This window comes from Pieris brassicae, chromosome 10 (genome assembly GCF_905147105.1).
Source record: "Pieris brassicae chromosome 10, ilPieBrab1.1, whole genome shotgun sequence".
Taxonomy (NCBI): domain Eukaryota; kingdom Metazoa; phylum Arthropoda; class Insecta; order Lepidoptera; family Pieridae; genus Pieris; species Pieris brassicae.
Genome location: NC_059674.1, coordinates 5,130,758 through 5,152,277, shown reverse-complemented (window position 1 = coordinate 5,152,277; position 21,520 = coordinate 5,130,758). Strand labels below are relative to the sequence as shown.

The window sequence follows — 21,520 nt, the reverse complement described above, 5'->3', positions numbered from 1 at the left end:
AATAGATAATATATTGTTTCTTTGATTTTTTCGAATCAGTATTTCTAAAGTAAAGCATGCACTTTTTGCGTCGCTTGTTTGCAATTGACCAAAGTTAAACAAACCTTAACGCTCAATTTTACTATTTTACCGATACCGAAAACTGTCTGGAATAAGTCATAACAATTCGAAATGTTTTTATGTATATATATTTTACATGCAAAAAATGGTCATTTGTATATCAATTTTGTTAATTACAGTGTCAAATGATTTTTAATTGTGCCATAGAAAGCATCTGTAATCCGGTGTATATTTTTTTAATTCCAAATGCTTTGAAACTAACGACATTTCGCAAAAAAAAAACAGAAAATCAAACTGCCAGATTTTTACCCTAAATTAAATAATCGGCAATATTATGGCAGCTCGAAGCCTCAAGCAACATTTAAATTTTTGTTAAACGCCTGGCTTATTGTCAGTTGTAAAATTGCATCCAGTGCGAACGTATATATTACATATAATTATGATTTAAATTCGTAAAACAGTTCAAATTCAATTGGAGTTTTTTTGTAAGTATTATTTGCTTACTACTATACATAAATATAGATATATTTTATGACCTAAAAGGAGTTTTTTTTAAATGTTTTATATGTTTGTTAGGATTCTCATTTATTAAATAATTGGATAACCTTTCGAATAATCTCAATCTTCGCCTACAACTTTTATTGTTGTGTTTTATCTCAAAGTTAATAATGAAAGGAACAATGCTGATTGAGTTGGAAATCACACTTTATATCACCTACGAAAAATATTCAAATTTTTCTTTCATATTACATATTTAGTTTCTTTATAAACTTAATTAAAAACAAATTAAACAATTGTTAATTCAGTGCTATTACGCGCGTTTTCTTTAAATACAAGAGCGACGCTTTTATTCTTCTGCGATTTACGTATCATACCTAAGGTAACGATTATGATATGGGACGTCAACGGTTCTTACATAGTTCTGGGATTTTTAAGGCGAATTATGTTGATAGGTTTTACAGTGAGAGATTACTGTTTATTTCATTTTTCTTTACATATGTTGTGAAGAAATATTACTGTCTTGTCTCTTCCTAAATAAGAGAATACTTTTTGCGAAAACTTGTAGAGTAGGTAGGTATTAAACATTTTGAAATTAAGATGAATTGACCCTGTTACGAATGAACTTGGACTAGGCAGTAAGCGAAACAGGATTTGTACCAGGATAGTATCAATCAAAGCGGGTCAGTCTAGTTTTTGTTGGCTGTACAGATAAAGAATTCTTAGAACATTTATAAGGTTAGCTACCGGATTAATTGACAACTTCTTGTACACATTCTAATTTAAAAAGTAGCTCAGAAGTAGCAAAAATATAATGTTATTAATTTGTATTTAAATCGTTTTGATAGTGTATCTGTGATCTCAATTGTTTATTATAATGATTGTATTTCTCATACGTTATCAATAGTGGAACCCACACGGTCAGTTAGCTCAAGCTAATCAGAAGTTAGCAAATATTATAAATAAATGACATTATTACCATTCCCAGTAAATACACTGATAAGAGACGATAGTTGAGGCTTTAATGAGGTTCAATAATGATTTATTTACTTTACATAGACGTTTTATGACAAAACTTTACAAGGGACCTCCGGTTTCTATCTTACTTCACTGTTGAAACCTAAACTAATAAAAATAAAATAAAATATGTTTATTACGGAAAATAAGATACAAGTATCACGTCATTAAATTTAAATAGGTAGACATCCCTAGTCATCGGCAAAGAAGACAGAGGATGTAGGCCGAGAGGAAAAGCCGGCGTAAAAAACTCTCGGTACTCTTTTAAAATAGCAAATCGTCAAACAACATTTATTATAAAACAAATTTTGCAAATTTATTAGAAGTAGCTTTATTAACTAGATAATCGTTAACTTTGTAGTAAGCCTTTCTCTAATGCATTTCTTAAATTTATTAAAAGGCAGAGATAAAAGAGCCTCTGGGATTTTATTAAAGAAAAGTATTCTTTTTCCCAAAAGAGAATGACTAACTTTAGATAGTCTAATACGGGGAAATTGCAGCCTGCGTTTGTTCCGAGTATTAACATTGTGCTTATATTCTATTCTAGTAAACATATCACTATTTTTGTAAACATACATAATATTTTCATAAATATATAGCGAGTGAATGGTATACTAAACACATATAACAATGAAAAACTTAGGGAATTTTTACTGTCTTAAAAAATCTAAATAGTGTGCCATAAATTGTCCTGCAAAAGGTTTTGAAAATAAATAAAGTTATGTAATTGTATTACTACTTCAAAGCTCGTAAGTTGGTAGTTTTTTGGTACTTCGCTTCTACATACGCGAATGTCCCAATCGCGTCAATATCCGATATTAGGTTAACCATCTTTGTTTGAACACGGTGATTGGTACAACGAGTTATTTCTGTTTCAGAAAATGATAGTAACAGTTTTGTTTTTCGTGAGCGCAGTGTGTGGGATACCAGTGGAGCTCCCGAAGACTGTCGAGAAATGCGGTTATGAGGTTGGTATACTTGTATTTATAGAAAAGGTACACTTACAGATACTCGCAAAAATCGTGGTACACGCATGAGAATCAATTATAAGGACCATCTAGATATATAAATTACAATTAATCGCAAATATGTTGCTAAGTGGCATACTCGTAGACAGACCAACTCTGGATTAAAAAAATATTCCTTGATTCCTGACGTTTTTATGGAGAGAGAAGTTGGTAATAGGGCTTAATAAAAAAATCTTAAGGTGTAACGAAGTTGGCTCGTACGTTATTTGATACGATTTTGTCGGTGTCGCTTTAGAATATGGAGATTATGGCGAAAATAATCAGTCTCGTATTTAATATATGTTTTTCGTTTTTATTATTGCCTTTTAATGAATAACTAAAAGTACAGAAAACACGAAATAACACTAAGGGGTTTAGCCTTGGTGCCTTAATGTCAATAGTATCGATTCCTTTTTGTGTAAGTTCCATTAGGGACAAACACATTTCTTGCGTATTTCATTGATCGTTTATTGATGTATGCACCACAGTCGCAATTTTTGTGAAGTGAAATACCTTTGCGCGCACGCGGGTAATTTTTGAGAACGATTGAGATAGATTGAAAGAGAGTGAGAAAGGGTGAACGTAGCATGAAGTAATGGAGTGAGAATAGGGAGCCAGCAAGTGAGAAAGATAGAGAGAGTGAGATAGAAGGAACGTCGCATCACGCACAGTGCCATGGAGCAAAATTTACGTTCGGAATTTTGTTTTCTATTTATTATATATATATATTTTTTTAATTTGTATTAATTTTCGACACTTCATATTTTAATGACAATTAAATTCATTAAATTCCTAACACATCTTCCTTTTCCCCTTTTTCTCTAAGTCTCGGAAACATAAAGTTGTAGATTTATATAAATATGAACCAGACTTAAAAATTAGTTTGCCAAAGAAGATTCACCTCTGACATGTATACGCACTTACTTTTTTTCTAGAGTTGTACACAAGCGGAACCGGGCGTGCTAAACGTACATATAGTACCACACACGCACGACGATGTAGGCTGGCTTAAAACTGTCGATCAATATTACTTTGGTAGTGAGTATTAAAATCTTATTTTTATACCTTTATATACAAATCTTCTGGCCTATTCGTGAATGGTTTAGATTAACAATATTTTTTGTATTACAGATAGGAAGTCTGTTAGGTCCGTAAGAATAGTATTAAATCTTTTGTCCAAATTTTATTATTACTTATTAAGTTAGGTGGACGTTGGTGGTAATAAAACACTTCGTGTCCACTGTTTCTAATGGTTCAAAATGAAATTTATAACTAACATAATAAATTATAAGTATGGGTTGCGACGCTGGCCTAACATAATTTGAACTGGAGATATTTATCAGTCCTTAAAGTCAACCGACACATCTTTGAACACTTCGAGAACGGTTGGGCTGTATGGTTTCTTGAGTTGTATTTCTCTCCGTCCCGAATATCATAATAAATATTAAAATTATTATATTTGTGGGAATTTCAGACGCTTATTTCTTATTATGTTAATTTATTAATAAAGTAGTGAAATTAATATTTCATAATATCATAAATTAAGTTCATCTAATCTGTAACACGACATTGATTGTACGGTAGGAAGTTCGCCGAGTCAGCTAGTAAGTAATTGATTTTAATACATGTTATGTTTATGAAAAACAAAAGTGCTAAGTTACAACACTAACATTGTAGAATTTATTGTATATAATGGAAAGTTAATCAATAAGATTTCCCACGAGTTTCTCTATACTCTTAACTAAACTACGTAAATCAACTGAGGGTAGCGTACAAACTCGTGTTTTATGATAACTCATTTTGTATGTAAATACCCACTTATATAGGTTTATAGTACCTGTATCTTAATTTAAAAAATAATAATAATAACTCTCTCTCAAAAAAATCTAACACTACACGCAGCACTCGTCGAGCGAGTTTGCTTATCTTTCCGAAGCCGCGTACAAATTATTTGAAGAAGTCTATGAAGTATAAGGGTGTTATGATATGATTGTATGTTAGTTATAAGCTTCTGATTTAAACGATTAAAGTCAGTTGACAGTCAGCTTCAAAGTGCTTCATTTAACATATATTTAAACATAAAACAACCGCTACTGAACTTAACTCGTTTATCAGATTAACAATTATTTTATGAAGGTAGAAATATTAGTCAGCGCTCGAGGCAATCGAGAAACGTCTTGAAATAAAAACGTGATTTATATTGTATGTTAGTAATATTATTATATTTTAGGTCGAAACAACATTCAAAAGGCGGGGGTTCAGTATATTTTAGACTCTGTCGTGAAAGAACTGTGGGAGGATCCTAAGAGACGGTTGGTATTATGTTTTTTTTTAAATTGTGTTCCTGTTCGCCTGTACAATAATTTTTAACTATGTAATTTCTATGTTCATATAAATTTGTGTATATGTGTAAAATTTGTAATGTCATATTTGCTCTTGTATATGATAATAGATAGATATGACTAATGTTTTAGGACTGATAAATTTTATTAATTCCGGTTCGAATTTATGATAGATTAGTCTTGTATCCATTCAACGTAGTTACGTAGCCCTCGATATTATATTTTTAAAAGGCCGGCAACGCACTCGCGCACCCTCGGGCAATGAGCGGTATCACATAACATCAGATGTGCATCCTGTCGTTTTGCGCCGTGTTCTATAAAAACAAGTATAAAATTGGTTGATTCCGTGAAGTATCTACTCGCAACTCGCTAGTTGAATAAAAAAAATACCGTTTTGGGTGCTTTACAATTTTATAACTTTACAAAAGTATTTTTTTATTGACCTACAGCTATTCACAATTAATTAGTACTAAAATGTCAGATTTTCATTTGGTGTAATTGTGGAGTACATTGGTGAAAACTTCAAAGTATTTTTTTTTATATTAGATTGTTTTATTACAATGCATTGGTTATATGAATACAGATCATTTTAGATTTTTTAAATCTATATTAAAGGTTCAAACATTAACAACAACTAGGATCTTGATGCCAACTAAAATATAGCAGAATATAATACGTATGAACTTTGCTACTTGGTTGATACACCTTATCAAACGCTTTATGTAATTTTTTTCATTTATTTGAGGATATGCAAGAACTTTTAGGGCTTACTGTAGTAACGAAGCAAGTGTAGATTTCCAAAGAATTTATGGAGTCTAAGCTTTCTTTAATGGGATTATCATGTTTCTTGTTACAGCTTAACCCCACTAATAAAGAAACTTGAAATGCTTAGAATAAATAAAGTGTTCCCGCAGGTTGTCGGTACGGAATAACTTTAAGGAATTAAATATTATGACACTATCTGGTCAATATATTCTTGAAGCCTACGGCAAGAAAAATAAAAGAATTATAAAATATAAACGATTTTAAAACAATTTTTACTTTTACCAGTATAATACTCGAAACGGTACTAATGTAAGCGTACGACCAATCAGGCCCCAGAAGACAAACCACTCCTTATATGGAAATTGTATTCCTCTTTACACTCCCAAACGAAATTAGAGTATTATCACTTATTAAATTCAAAAATCTCGTTAAACGTCAATTAATCAACAAATTTCACGATTATTTAAATGATCCTAATCTTTGGCATTGATTTGCTCCAGTTTAAACAATTTGTATGACTCAAAACTTGGCGATTAAAAAGAGTGGCGGAGAGTTTCAGGCCAGTTCTTTTTGCCCGCTTTCCGCCATTGACTTGCGAACTGGTAGTAAATGTAAATTTAGATTCAATTTAACATCTTTTCTATTGAGGTTCATAAATGTACTTGGTTACCTATATGAATAAAGATATTTTGAGTTTGAGTTTAATTAGGTATTGTCAGGTGACAACAACACATATGTACCGGACACGATCAAATACGTGTAGTTATGTAAAAAAATTACTGCACCGATTTTGATAGAACTTTTACTGTTTCCGAAGTTAAAATTTACCTATTTTAAAAGGATTACTTTAAAGTTTAAAGGATAAAATATGACTATTAGTTATCTCGTTTGTGGAGAAAAATACATACATTTCGGGATTAAGTAACTGAATATATTCTTAATTAAGTATATTTTTCTATTACTTTATTTTTTTCAATGTAAATATTGAATACTAGAATATTACCCGTATAGACCCCAATTTTATTGTCTTTCTCGCTCAGTTTCATCTACGTTGAGACAGCGTTCTTCTGGAAATGGTGGGTCCGCCAGGGTGATGATGTGCGTCACAAGGTTCATACTATGGTGAGGCAGGGGAGGCTGCAATTCGTAGGCGGTGCGTGGAGTATGAATGATGAGGCGGCTTCGCATTATCAGAGCACCATTGATCAGTTTACACGAGGTTTGAGGTAAGAAAATAATCAAACATATTTATATACCAATGTTGTCGTGAAAGTATCTCATCATTCGAGTGTGCTGAATCAGTGCACTGTTTTTGTCTCTTTCCTTCAAATTGTTTTTGCGTAAAATGAATAAAGATAGAAGTTATTATTTTATTTACAGAGAGCACAATACTAAAGTAGAAGTGTTAACGATAAACTCAAAAAAGAGAATGTATAAAGCAACTCCAAAGAAAAAATGTTTACAAAATCATAATGATAGTACAAAAAAAAAATGTGTGCGTGTACTAGTGTACGTAAGAAATGAAACTTCTTTATGACCTTCAAAAAATTCTCTACTATATGAAACTTTTGAGAAATTTGTTAAATAAAATAAAATTAGATAAAGTTTAACAAAAGGTTTTTATTAATAGACATGAATACAAATGATACAATTATTTAATTTTACCTTATTACTACTAAGATTATTACAGAATTTCATTAATTGTAATAGAATTATTATTATCATTGTTATCGTTGTTATATATTTTTGTTATTAATGGCTTCGAATCTCTTCGAATCAACCGTGGTAGGGACAAGAAAGATATCGCGTAACGGAATAATGTGACGCGTAACCCGAAAAATGTGACATTTTTTTACAACGCCGATTTTCATCCGAGAAGTTTCACTTCAAAAAATGTAATCACAAATCTTTTGTCACGTTTACTTGATGCAGGCTACGGTTACGGTTCTATACTTTATCAATAATTAACTGTTTACAGAAAACTAAACGAGACATTTGGAGTATGTGGTATACCAAGGGTGGGTTGGCAAATAGATCCGTTCGGTCATTCACGGGAGTTCGCGTCTCTTTTAGCCGGTATGGGCTATGATGGACTGTTTCTCGGCCGTATTGACTACCAGGACAAAAGAACAAGACTGAATAATAAGGAGATGGAAATGATTTGGAGAGGGGATGATAATCTAGGTAGGTTAATTATGCAGTTGGCCCCAGATTGCAACCATTTGATATGATTTACAGACAAGTAGGTGTTCAGACGCCTTTTCTTATATAACACGGATCTAATGGGCAGAAGGCTCACCTGCTAAGTGATACCGCCGCCTATGGACACACGCCAGACGGCTCGCAAGTCCATTGCTAGCTTCTTAAGAATTGGTACGCTCTTTCCTATGTCGTATTGGTTCGGAAATATTTCAGTGGGCAACTGGTTCCACCAGTGCGTGGGAATAACTGTCTTAAAAAACGCTCAGTAGTGGAACAACGGACGTCGAGGTGATACGGAATAAATAAAAAATAATTCGCGCGTAATAACGGGCTTAGCCAAACTATCTGTTCTCATTGTGGGTGCAGTTTGTGCACACGTTGTTTCCGTAGCGTTATAATATAAGATCCTTCCTCAACCAATGCACTATTTAGTACAAACATTATTTTTCCAATACAAACCCCTAGATAGGAGATGTCAGGATCTCAGTAACGCCTCTTGCGAAAATAAATATAAAATGTGTGCGTGTACTAGTGTACACACGTAATAAGTGAAACTTCTTTATGACCTTGTTTTTCGAAAAATTATCTACTATATGCAACTTAACACAAATTGGTTAAATACAGTTGAATTAGATAAAGTTTAACATAGACATGAATACAAATAATACAATTATTTCATTTTACCTTATTACTACTAAGATTAATACAGAATTTCATGTTCAATCACTGTTATTATATTGTTACGAAGACGGGTCGACTACAATGTTTCTAGATTTTTCCACTAGTTAGAGAACTTTTCAGCAGGATGAAATATGATTTCTGACCGTTTCAGGAGAGGCTCAATCACATATTAGTTAATTGTAATTTCCATAATGTTACCCTAGTTTTCAGGAAGCTGAAACATTTTTTCAGTCAGTTTCAGAACATGTGTAGTCGAGTGGTGCAGTTTTCAGGAGACCCGTTTTCAGGCGTTTTCAGGCCTAGGTGAAGGAATATTCTAGACCAAACTTTCTAGGTGTGAGACAAGGACGAAATGATACGAGAGAGAGAGAGAAGATCAGAACTTTCTCGAAACTAGACGAGCACTCTAGAACGCCGTACGACAAGGACGGAGCAACGTGCGAAAGAGACAAAGAGTGCGAACGTTCTAGAATTGTGCAATCGCTACTCAGTAGCAAGCCCGCCTAGAAAGTTCTCGAATATTGTTTAGAATTATTCCCAGGGATATATATATATATAAGCGAGCCGAAACGCGACTAGTCGCCTTTAGTTTGGAATGCGATAACACGAGAGAAACACCGAAGCGATAAAGTGAATACAAGTGATAAAGTACTGTGTTAAGTGTGCATTAGTGAAGTAATTAGTGACTGTTTTTGTGCGTGTTATAAGTGCATTTCTGCGATTAATTTGTGCCCATAAATTCCTCATTACTTTTTCAAGAAATAAACCCTTGAAGAAATCTACGGCATTTTCTATTAGATCCCCTAGCTCGTAACAATATATTTTTGTTATTAATGGTTTCTTCGAATCAACCGTGGTAGGGACAAGAAATAGATGGTCGTGTAACGGAAAAATGTGACGTTCATTTTTTTTACAACGCTGATAAAGAAGTTTCACTTCAAAAATATTGATGCTCACTAACAAATTATATATAGATAAGGTTGTTCCCTGATAATGTAACTTTATATTTGGGACTGCATTAACTACGGTTCAGTACTTTTAGAACTAAAGAACAAAATTCATTTATTGGCATTTATTGGTTGAAGTAAATCAAAATTTTCTAAAGCTTGCTACAGGAGCTTAGCTGCTAAATTGCAAGGCATTATTAGGCTAGTGTATATTAGCGAACATAAACCCTTTTTTAATTATTTTATAAAGGTGCATCATCAGACATCTTCACTGGTGTCCTTTACAATACATATTCGCCGCCGCCTGGATTTTGCTTCGACGTGCTCTGCGACGATGAACCCATCATTGATGACCCACATTCACCGATGTACAATGTTGATGAACGGGTGAGATGATGTTTTTATTGTGACGTTAAGATTTGAAAAACGCGAAGTAAATTGTCAAAATACTCTGAGTATAATTCATAGTGTCAACGTCAAGTATGACAAAAACGTATTGGATTTGTCATAGATAATAGTAATCCAGTGGCTATACAACCCTATATCATGGCCTCAGATTGATTCTAAGATTATTTTTATTTCATAGACAAGTAGTTGATCAGTCTTCTGACTGACACACGAGACATAGGTTTTCTCACGATGTTTGCCTTCATCGTAGGAGCAAGTGCAAATTTTGCATATAGAAAGAAAATTTCGTAATTCGAACCCACGGCCTCAGTTGCTTCGGTTGCCGTAACGTCAAATGGCAGACGGGAGTCTCGGTTTTTATTTATAGTGGATGAATTGAATTTTGAATCTCAATGATATTTTACTAATTTTATTATTATCAGCGCCATCTTTTAAGTAACCTATTGCTGCCTATTACCCCTTATTTTCTATTTGGGCTTTAAAATAATTGATAACTTGAAAAGACATTTCAATTAAATGACCCGAATTTAGATAGCTAAGCAATGAATTAGTAAAAATCGCGAAAAAGATCGGTAATTTTTAAGTCAAAGTGCGTATTCGATCGAAAAATAAAATATATTTTTTGTCTACGCGTCGAATAAATTTATTTCAGTTACCCGCTGTTTCTACCAATTTGATATAGCATTTTAAATATATATTCTGATATTGTAATATATCTAAAACATAAAATCCGTAGTAGACTGATCGCACTGTCGCGCATAATTTTTAAAATTCCCGTCCGCGCTGCATTTGCTTATAATCGTTATTAAAATGAATTCCTAAAAAATATCGTTTGTATTATTTTATGACGGCATTACAAGTTTCGTGCTACAGATACCGGCAAACTTCTTAAGCATTAAACAAGGGAGTGGGGGAAAGTTTGCGCATCGTACACAGGGCGGGACACAAACGTCAACTGATTTACCAATCACGCGATCGACACGTCACTCTCCTGCCGCCCCCTACCAGTGATACCTAAAAAACGCTTCTGCGCAGGCAAGGACATTTGTTCAAGATGTTTGCCGGTATCTGTACCTCGACCTATCCAACCCGGGCGTGTTCCTTCATATGTTTTACAATTTAGCATTTTAATTACTGAGAATTCTGAAAGCCATACAATTATAGGTTGACAAATTCTTGGCGATATCAAAAAATATGTCAAAAGGATATAGAACAAATAATATACTTATAACAATGGGCGAAGATTTTCATTATCAAGACGCCGAGATGTGGTTTCACAACTTAGATAAACTTATCCAGTGAGTTCTAGTCATAGAGCATGGCTATTGCATGACTTAAAGTGTTACTGGCATGGCATGCAAAATCTAATTCAAGGGGGAGTACATATATATTTTTTTCTTCATATATTTTACTTGTACTGATGTACTCACACCACAAACACTATAAATGTGTAGTAGTAGTGTCGCCGCGAGCAGAAATAAAACTTAAACGAACAGTATTTCAACATAGAAAAGTATTCAAGTAGTAACCTTACGAAATGTGAATGTGTGCAGTCAGAGACGGTATTTACGAATACTTCGTAATTCGTAAGTCGTGAGCCACTAACGCCAAACGAATTTGTATGGTGACATTAGCTCATACTTGGTCACGTGACTTTCATGCAAATTCGTTCCTGGCATATATATCGAAAACTTTAGTTATTTTGTTATATATATAAACGTAACTCTAGTCATGTGTGCCCACAACGCGACAATGCAAAACATTTTTATTGATATATTTTCCTAAAGGATCAAAACTGTTATTTCAATCATTAATGTGAATGACCGATAGGTTATCTTAAGATATCATATCGTCATTTCAAGTCCCATCATCTGTAATCTGACATTGTGCAATGAACTGCGGGTGTAAAGCTTCCATGTTGCAATATCATTGATTGATGTGGTAATGCATTGTATGCGGTAAAACTATCTAAATATTTATCTGTGTATAAAGGTCTGCAATGCCCTCAGAAAAAAATGGTAACAATTTGGTTATAACGTCTTTTAAGAAAAGTAAATGTACATTAACAAGAACTTAAGTTCTTGTTTTTGATAAACATGGGCTGTAAACATATCGAAAGTTTTATCAGTGAGTAGGCTGTTACTTATAAAACCGCGTAAATTATTAATATATACTACGATATAATAATACCACTTAATACGCATTTATATATTAATATATACTTTTTTACTTAGGTACGTTTGGCATTAGAATTTAACATAGAAATTATTGATACAAAATTATCTACGACCTTGGCCTTAGTAAAACTGTAATTTGCATTCAAATTTAAAACTTGTTTGAAACGAATTCACAAAATATACAAACTTAAAGCAACTAATAAAATTAAGACAATTATTAATAAATAAACTTAGAAGAGAAACACGTCAAAAAATAACACATATACTTGCATATTATGGAGTTGAATTCGTTCATTCGTAACTGAATTAATCCACCGCAAACAATTTTCAATTCGAATCAGTAGTTCAGTAGCAGAAGATTAGCGGGTTCAATGGAACATACTCTTAAGTATGAAAATAATACTATAGATATAGCCAAAAATATTACGTGCCTAGTCCACAATCTTCAACTATTTGGAGCCGATTTTACTGTATAAAACTCAATAACAAAGTTATCCCGACCTTTAAGGATATTTACAACTTAAAGTAAAAAACCGCTTTTACCGGGGATGGCGTGATCCTTTACTACTTGGCTCAATCCAGTGAGCTTCAGTCCCTTCAGATGATTGAACATCCAGCCCAAGCCGAGGTCCGGGCCTCGCTATAAAATGCCCTTGCTCTAGTCGCGGGAAATGCCCATTTCGACCGTGTTATGCTCGCCAAAACAATCCGAGCTGAGGTCCAAACCCTTTTTAAAATTCAATTTTAAAAAATAGACACTGTGCTATCGGGCCATCCAGTGATTAGACTGCTCGAGGATCCTCGCATCGAGGTTGGAGGAACAGTTTCCTTGTTTCTACATGTCCAGGCTCCATTTATATCCAACTATTAGTCATTGTTAAATGTTCTTCTTCGTGCGATTAGTTACTTTATTATCTCCTGAAATTGGCAATTACAATGAAGTTATTTCGCCAGGTTACAGGGTTTTTCAAAAAGTGCCAAGAGATGGCGTCGAACTATATCACGAATAATGTGCTGGTTACTATGGGGGACGACTTTCAGTATCAAGACGCTGGCATGTGGTTTAAAAATTTGGATAAATTAATAACGTAAGTTTTGTTTCCAGTTTCACCGTCAACTTTCTCTACCTTCCTTTAAAGTTTTCCATGCAAACAATTTTAAAATTATTACGTTGTAAGCGTTATTCAGCAATTGTGATTAGGGATCGGCTATACGTTTAAGAATGTCTTATTGTTTTACTGTCGCGTAAACAGAACACAATATTAATATACGATCTACTTCAAATATCAAAAATGAAAGCAAAAATACAAATTTTAATAAATTAATGACATTATTAAAAGTCAAAATTAAAATAAAATTAATAAATATAACATATGAATTAATAATTCAAAGATGTTTAATTTAAAATAAGTAAGAAATCAAATACTATTTCAGTTCTTATTGGAGAATTGAATGAATACCTTAACAGATGGCGCTGTCACCAATTTTCTACAAAAATTTTTTTTAAATAAAAAAATATTTGTTGACAGCTTAATGATTTTATAAAGTACGTCACAGAGCAATCTCAACGATATCGAACTAATAATGTGATAGTGACCATGGGCGGCGATTTTACCTACCAAGACGCCACTATGTGGTACAAAAATCTGGATAAATTGATTAAGTAAGCACTAATTCATGAAATTATTTATTTGAACTAACACAATTTTTCCTTATATTTGAGAAATTTCTCCCTTATATTTTTGAGTTGAAATTTCTTCCAATAAAAAAACGAACATGATTTAAAAAAATGAAAGGTTTACTTTTAATTAAAATTTTTATGCTCAGTAAATTCTGACAAAAATTAAATATAGAACCTTATTTTACCTGACTTCATACCCTGGGAATGTTACTTATAATAATTGCCTTGCATGAGTACTTAAGAGTTTTCTACAGAGGTTAGTAGACTAAGAGTAGGAGTACATCCATCTAAATAAATGATCAGTTTTAATTTTTAACTTCAACAAACTTTTTGAGGTTATATCGTTTGGAGGCAGCAGTGCAGATCCTTTTGTCGTCCAACATAAATACATACATTAATATGACTCAAAATGATTCCATAATTTTTTAATTTATAAGAATTTTAAATAATTGTTTATCAACGAGTTTAGTGTTAGTGTTTTAAATATATATTTTTCAGATATGGCAACATGAAAGCCGCCAAAGATGGATTAAATATAAAATTGTTCTATTCAACTCCTGACTGTTATCTGAAAGCGGTAAAGGATGCTAAGTAAGTATTTAATTTATATAATTTCATCTTAAATTTTAATTACCTTATGTAACCCTGGATGGTCGGTTGTATACTACGTCCTGGCCCATATCCAGGCCGTAACTAGAATAAATTATTTAATGTATGTAACAAGCACTGATATACTTTGTTCACTCGGCTTTCTTAGTATTATAAGCGTGCCGGTTACGGGCCGAGAGTATAGCCAGACGTAGGCATTCTCTGTGACTGTTAAATTGCATTCATTCGATACATAGATATTAACATTTCATTATTTTGCTTATTCGCGTGTGGTGTACGCGAGTGGTTAATATAGAGTAAAAAAAAACCTATATTATTTCAAACTCTTTGATGACCGAGGAACCATACAATAGGGGTTACTTATTTATTAGTAAAAGTAGTTTTTATTCGGTGGTAAATTTAAAAGATAGAAAATATATTTTTTATCATAATTGTAGCATACTTTCCTAATCAAATTCTTAACGGAAAATTTAACTAAGTACTTGACAGATAAGATATATTATTAACCTGTACTATGTAAGTGATATATTTACTGTGCAACTGTTGATATAATATTTATTTTATTGAAAGCGTCAGGATAATTATATTATACAAACATCGACCGCAATATAAAATTAAGTGTTCGTTGCCATGGTTACACTGTAAATTATTAACTAACTAAAGGGAAACTTTTTAGTTTCCGCTGTCGGTTTTTCTGTATGACATTTGACATATTTGACAGTGCTCAAGACGAAATTGCGACTTGAAAAAATTAAAATATGGACCAAAGTCTAAGCTCAGCTTTAAGTGTCAAAACAATTTTATTGACATACGGGAGTCCTACTTAGCACATAGGACTGGATCTATTGTTCGCGTGTCAGCTTCTACTTTTAACCAATTAGCAGAGTTATTTATTTATTAATACTTACATTTATACAAAAACAAATAACTTAATAAAATTTATATGAGATGCAACGGGCGGCATCGCTAACAAGCGATCTCGTAGGGTCCCCCCTAGTAAGAGAAAAAAAATTGATACAAGCCCAACACTGTTGTTGTTTTACTTGCCTATTTTCTTATGTCAGCTGGCTCAGGTGTCAGGAGGCTGAGTTGCACCGTCCTTAGTATTTAGATATTAACACGACGGATTTATGTGTGGCCTTATAAAATAATATTGCCAAAAAACCTTCCGGCTTCATTAAACACATGTATTTGTTGACAGCGCAACATTTCCAATAAAGCAGGATGACTTCTTCCCATATGCGAGTGACTCCACAGCTTATTGGACTGGTTATTTCACGTCAAGACCAACCACCAAATACTTTGAGAGACTTGGGAATAACTATTTACAGGTATACGTTCACAACAGCCTATATATTTGCTAATGACATGTCGTAAAGTAGGGTTATATTTCTTTTGTTTTAGGTTAATAATTTTTTCTAACTCGAATTTTTCAATACCTCTTTACCAATCGTGGTCAGGGATATTATAATAGGATTAACTATTCAAATGCTAAAAAATTAACCGGAAATAGTAATTATAGAAGTTATTTTAAAATATCCGTTTCTAATATGGAATTTCTGTCCATGTTCGCAATAAACATTCACTCGAACGGTGAAGGACCCAAAAACCAGCTTGCCCTAGACCCAAAAAGTCGACGGGCGTCAGGCACATGAGGCTGATCATCTATTCGCCTATATTAACAATTGATCATGCAACAGATAAATAATTCTAAAGCCCAGACCTAAAAAAAAATTTTTAATCAAGAGTTTTATTACAAAATTTTCGACATAATCTTTCAGGTTTTGAAACAGCTTCAAGTATTGGCTAACTTGGAGGAACACAACGAGTTTGTTTTGGACGAACTTCGTAGTGCTTTGGGTGAGTTAAAAATATTCCTTGTTAAAATAAATATTTGAAGGTTTACGATCAAACTTCAAACATAGAATGACTAATCATGATTCAAATTTTAACTATCTAATTTCTTAATATTTTATTGTAATTGAGATAATATAGATTTTGGTCCAACATCTTATAATATATATATATATATTAAACGGAAAAAAATCCCAATAAGAACAAGTCAAAATTTTGTAATATATTAAGGAATTTATTTGCTCCGCACTTCGACGTAACCGAACTTCATTTATTTTTCCCATGTTGATATTCTGATAGCTTGACTTGAAAGCTTCACGGTCCCTTATTAAAATAGAAATCTCCATATGTATACTTTAGTCTGGGTTGTCTGGAAGAAACTGCTCTTAGCAATTTTCATTTACCTATTTTATTAAGTGTTTATGTATATTTTGACCGACATCTGTAATAAGCAATCGGTCTTTTGCTAATCACTAAATTACTAACTTTTTATTATTACATAATTATTTTTTAAGATCGATCTAGGTATGCAATTCCCGTTTATGCAACATTGGTTGCTAATTTTTTACTTAGGTAATAATACTTACTTTAAGTTGTTACGTTCTTTTGGTAACCCCATCACGTATTCCAAAAATGCAGGGGTAATGCAGCATCACGACGCAGTGACTGGCACTGAAAAGGAACACGTAGCTCATGATTACGAGAGGATATTGGACTCGGCGATTCGGGACGCCAGTCTTATTGCCAACCAGGCCTTCAAGTAAGTACTTTAACAGTTAACAGGGATAACGAAGATTTATTTTATTTCAGACTACTGTTGTACGAGTTCTAGCACGTACTGTCGTTTTTTTTTATAAAACAGTGGGCAAACGGGCAGAAGGCTTACTTATGTTAAATTATACCACCGCCCATGGACACTTCGAATGCCACTTTCGCGAGTACGTTGCCGTGTATTGTTATATTATAGGTTAACTTTGTAAATGGATTATCGTATCCAGAGATCGATATAGGTGTTTTTCCCGTTTTTGCAACACTGGTAGCTCATTTTTTATTGACTTAGGTAATAAACAATTAGGACTTAGGCGCAAACTAGCTGCTGTGGTCTCTGGCAGAATGACCATGTGGAACAACTCTGCTCCTCAGCATAATGCTGAGCCAGGGCAAATTACAACCATAGCACACACGCATTACACAATTAAACCTTTTTCTTTTTTTTAAATGTTATCTCATTATTATTATTCTGTTTTGAATTTTTTAAATATTGTTATTTTATGTGTTTCTGTGTGTTTTGTTAGTTATAAATGTTATGTATATGTCTAAAAATGTTCCTTGTAAGTGGTTCCTGTAAGAGATTTCTTATTAACGATAAAGACGTCCGCGTGTGACATATTCTATATTTGTGATGGATTAGGCTAAAACATTATATTTTGATTTTAGCAAAATATTGAATCCTAACGAGTCCCTACCTACGCTTTCTTACAAGAGATGTCGCTTCAATGAATCCAGCTGCCCTGTATCCGAAAATAGCGAGCAATTTGTTGTAAGTTTTTAATTGTTTTGAGTGTGTCAGGCACAGAAGGCTGATCACCTATAAGACAGACAAATGATCACGAAACAGATACACACATTTTAGGTCCACACCATCTAGCGCCACTGGTTTTTTTATTTCATGACAAAATATGGGAAGCAGAAAACAGACAATTCTGTGTATAGTTTACTGATATCTTTTTCCAATATTATTTGTGCTATATAATATGTATATATATATATAATGAATTTTTGAATCAACTATATTTCAACCATTACTTAAAACATCTATTTCACGATATTTTATCTACATCTTAATACAATTTAAAAACGTTGTGACAAACAGTCATAGTATATCACGCATTGTTATTCCACTCTGAAGATCCGGGATCTTTCCCGTGTAATACAAAATTTTAGAACGTAAATAAAATATTAATTTAAAAGAAAAATATCGTCAAACGACTTCGAATGATCTCTTTTAAAATATTTTTTATAATATTCAGAACCAACATTATATTCCAGAAGTTTCGTTAACTTCTGTGTTTTTCAGGTGACAATGTACAACCCTCTAGGGTGGGATGTGAAACAACCCATCCGTGTGCCGGTCACAGAGGGAACATATTCTGTGTTTGCTCCTAATGGTAAGCAAATTTAATGTCTACAAATGTTCTTATTTAAATTTTTTAGTAAATTTAGATCTAAAGAAGTCATATTCTTCTCTGTCATCCAGTTTCTCATATGATGCTATTTTTAAAATATACATTTACAATTCGTATATCGAAAAGCATTATAAACTTTTGAAGTACATAGTTAACTTGTACGTATAGACGATGTTACTATTGTTAATGACAAAACATTACAGGAGACGAAATAACATCACAACTTATAAAAATACCAGATCCAGTAAAAAACATACCGACGAGAAAATCGAAAGCCACACACGAAATAGTATTCATGGCGTACCTTCACCCACTCGGAATAAAATCATTCTTTATAAGAAAAAATAAAAAGGACAAAAGGGAAACAAAAAGAACAAAAGACTTCTATCTCAACGTCAACGATTATTTCAAAAATCTTAAAGATAACATCGATATAGTCATTAAGAGTGAAGAGAACTTAAAAAGTTATAATGACATGGCAAATAATTACCAAAGTGGTGATAATTTTGCAAGTTTTAATACAAATGATGGAAAATACGATGAAAAAATTATTAAAAATCCACAAGAGCTCGAAACTATTGATTGGAATGTTTTAAAAGATAAAGATAGCTCAAAAGAGTATTTTGATGAAATCGAGAAATTACGAGTAGGAGTGGAAAGAGTTTTGGAGAAGAGTGGGTATCCCTTTGCTAACGAAGAAGAGTTGAGGATGCTATCTGATGAACCGAGGATTGTGGAGAGGGAAGATGAAAGTTTTATAGAAAATGAGGTAAAAGACATTAAATATTAAAATAATAGCTTGATGCTATTAAAAAATCCTAGTAAGATCTCAAACCTTAACTTTTTATCAAAGATCTATAAGCTTTGACAATTTTAATTAACAAGAAACGTATTTTTACATCAGGTTAAAAATATTGAAATTAATATTTTGATTCTCTGCTTACAACTATTCTCTCTGAGCTTCGTGTATAATATCGCTTAGAAATACCATTTTTGATTGTAAAATAATATTTTCAATGTGTAAGAAAAATGTAAGACAGTAAAATATATTTTTTTTATTTCCAGCACTTCAAACTGCGTCTGGACAGCTCCGGTCAAATCACTCATTTAATCCTTCCAGACAGAACATTAAACATGAGAATACAATTCTACTATTGGACTGGTTGCATCGGAAATAACACCAAACCCTCTGAAAGATCCTCTGGCGCTTACATTTTCAGACCAGAAACAACTCAACCAAAATCCATGTCCTTCAAAACGACGGCTAAACACCAAGGGCCCGTGGTTCAAGAATTGTGGATTGAAGGGGATAAAAATTTAGCTGCGAGTGTCCGAATTTATCACGAAAAGCAATTTTTCGAAGTCGATTATGTTGTCGGACCCATTGATATTACCGATAATACCGGTAAAGAATACATTGTTCGGTACGAAAGTGATTTGGTAAATAACGGAATTTTTTATACCGATTCAAATGGACGGCAAACTTTGAAACGCAGGTTGAATGAAAGGCCCCAGTGGAATTTAACTTTGGAAGAACCCATCGCTGGTAATTACTATCCGGTAACAAATGAGATTTTCATAGAAGACAAAGATACGAAAATGACAATTTTAACCGATCGTTCTCAAGGTGGAACTTCGTTGGAGGAAGGACAAATTGAGTTGATGTTACACAGACGATTGCTTCACGATGATGCGTTTGGTGTTGGCGAAGCCCTAAATGAAACTGCTAACGGTGTAGGCTTAGTTGTACGTGGGAAACAACGTGTTTTGTTCCGAAATGCCGGTGAAAATTACAATACAACTAAAGAAATCCTTGCAATGCATTTAGAGCCAATAGTTTTGGTGGCAGACGCCAAAGGTCTGACCTATGACGAATGGCTGACGCTCAAACGTCTCACCGGTTTAAAAACCGAGCTGCCAATCGGTTTGCATTTGTTGACATTAGAGCCGTGGTCGAAATCTAAATTGTTGATACGATTCGAGAATTATTTGGAGAAATCGGATACGTCAACTGTAGAAATTGATCTATCGAATTTATTTAAGAATTTAAATATTAAAGGTTTTGAAGAAACGACGCTGGCTGCCAATCAGAGGGTAGATAAAGAGAAATGGTCTTGGAATAAAGAAAGTGTATTTGTGGAAAGTTTTAATAATAATTATGGTAATTTTGGTGAAATCAAATCGGCGAAGGAAGATGAGACTGTTTCGGATAACGGATTTGTTATTAAACTTAAAGCTAAACAGATAAGGACATTCATTGTTGATTACGATTATTTAGATGAATAAATATTAGATTTTTTTAGTTTCCCCTAATATATTTACCCTTTGTGTTATGTATTTTTGAGGTCAAAACGTATTGATAATACGCAAGCAAAAATCGCCGAAAAATGTCAAAGAAATTTAAATAAAGAATAAGATTCCAAACTGCATATTTTTATTAATACCTGTTTTAGCCGAAATACAATCACAGATAGATTTAAAGCTTGTTTCATTACAGACTTTTATAAAAATGAGATGTTTTAAAAATGGAGACAAGGTCTCCTAAATTTGAGAATAAAAAGTTTGTATTAATTTTTAGTATAGAAAAAACAATCAGACCAGACCATAAAGAAATTTTATAAAATTCTGCAATGACAATTTTACCATATTTCATCATAGACAAAAAATTACAGCTGTATGTTTGTTTCCAAGTCTTTAACCAAAATATATTTATTTCTAGATGAACACTTTTGATTTAGAATCACAATTTAATGAAGTTTTGATAAGTTTGTAAATCATTGTATAAAATTAAGACTGTTTATCATGAGATACTTACATAAAAATCTTAAGCCTAAATTAAGCGTTTTTTTTGTGTTTTTTTTTATTTTTGTTCTACTACAAAAGTTAATAATTACATTATTAAAACTATGTAGCTACAATATAAAAAAAAATATAGTATAAAAGTTTTTGAGAAATTAAAGTTCCAAACAGGAAAAAGTTATAAACATAATTCCTAGTCTAAGTAATGCATATGTTACAGCTACACAAGCTTAACTTTACATTAATATAAAGTCTTGAAGTCTAAAAATTAATGAATGACATGTTCC

The 21,520-nt window shown here is 32.7% G+C and overlaps 1 protein-coding gene across 3 annotated transcripts; it reads left to right on the top strand.

Annotated features, from left to right (window-relative positions):
- Nucleotides 1-454: 454 nt before the first annotated feature.
- On the top strand, nucleotides 455-20,858 carry LOC123714986 (lysosomal alpha-mannosidase-like). 3 transcript variants are annotated; one of them, XM_045669720.1, is made up of 16 exons: nucleotides 455-545; nucleotides 2,454-2,543; nucleotides 3,518-3,620; nucleotides 4,813-4,894; nucleotides 6,730-6,915; nucleotides 7,668-7,873; nucleotides 9,770-9,906; nucleotides 13,634-13,767; nucleotides 14,284-14,376; nucleotides 15,596-15,725; nucleotides 16,176-16,254; nucleotides 16,888-17,008; nucleotides 17,686-17,788; nucleotides 18,326-18,416; nucleotides 18,638-19,203; nucleotides 19,500-20,858. In XM_045669720.1, the coding sequence occupies exons 2-16, from the start codon at nucleotides 2,457-2,459 to the stop codon at nucleotides 20,718-20,720; spliced, it is 3,339 nt and encodes a 1,112-aa protein (XP_045525676.1). In that variant the 5' UTR covers nucleotides 455-545; nucleotides 2,454-2,456; the 3' UTR covers nucleotides 20,721-20,858. The 3 variants fall into 3 exon arrangements, with proteins under 3 accessions (XP_045525676.1, XP_045525678.1, XP_045525677.1); XM_045669722.1 differs by lacking the exon at nucleotides 13,634-13,767 and adding an exon at nucleotides 13,059-13,192; XM_045669721.1 differs by lacking the exon at nucleotides 13,634-13,767 and adding an exon at nucleotides 11,092-11,225.
- Nucleotides 20,859-21,520: the final 662 nt, after the last annotated feature.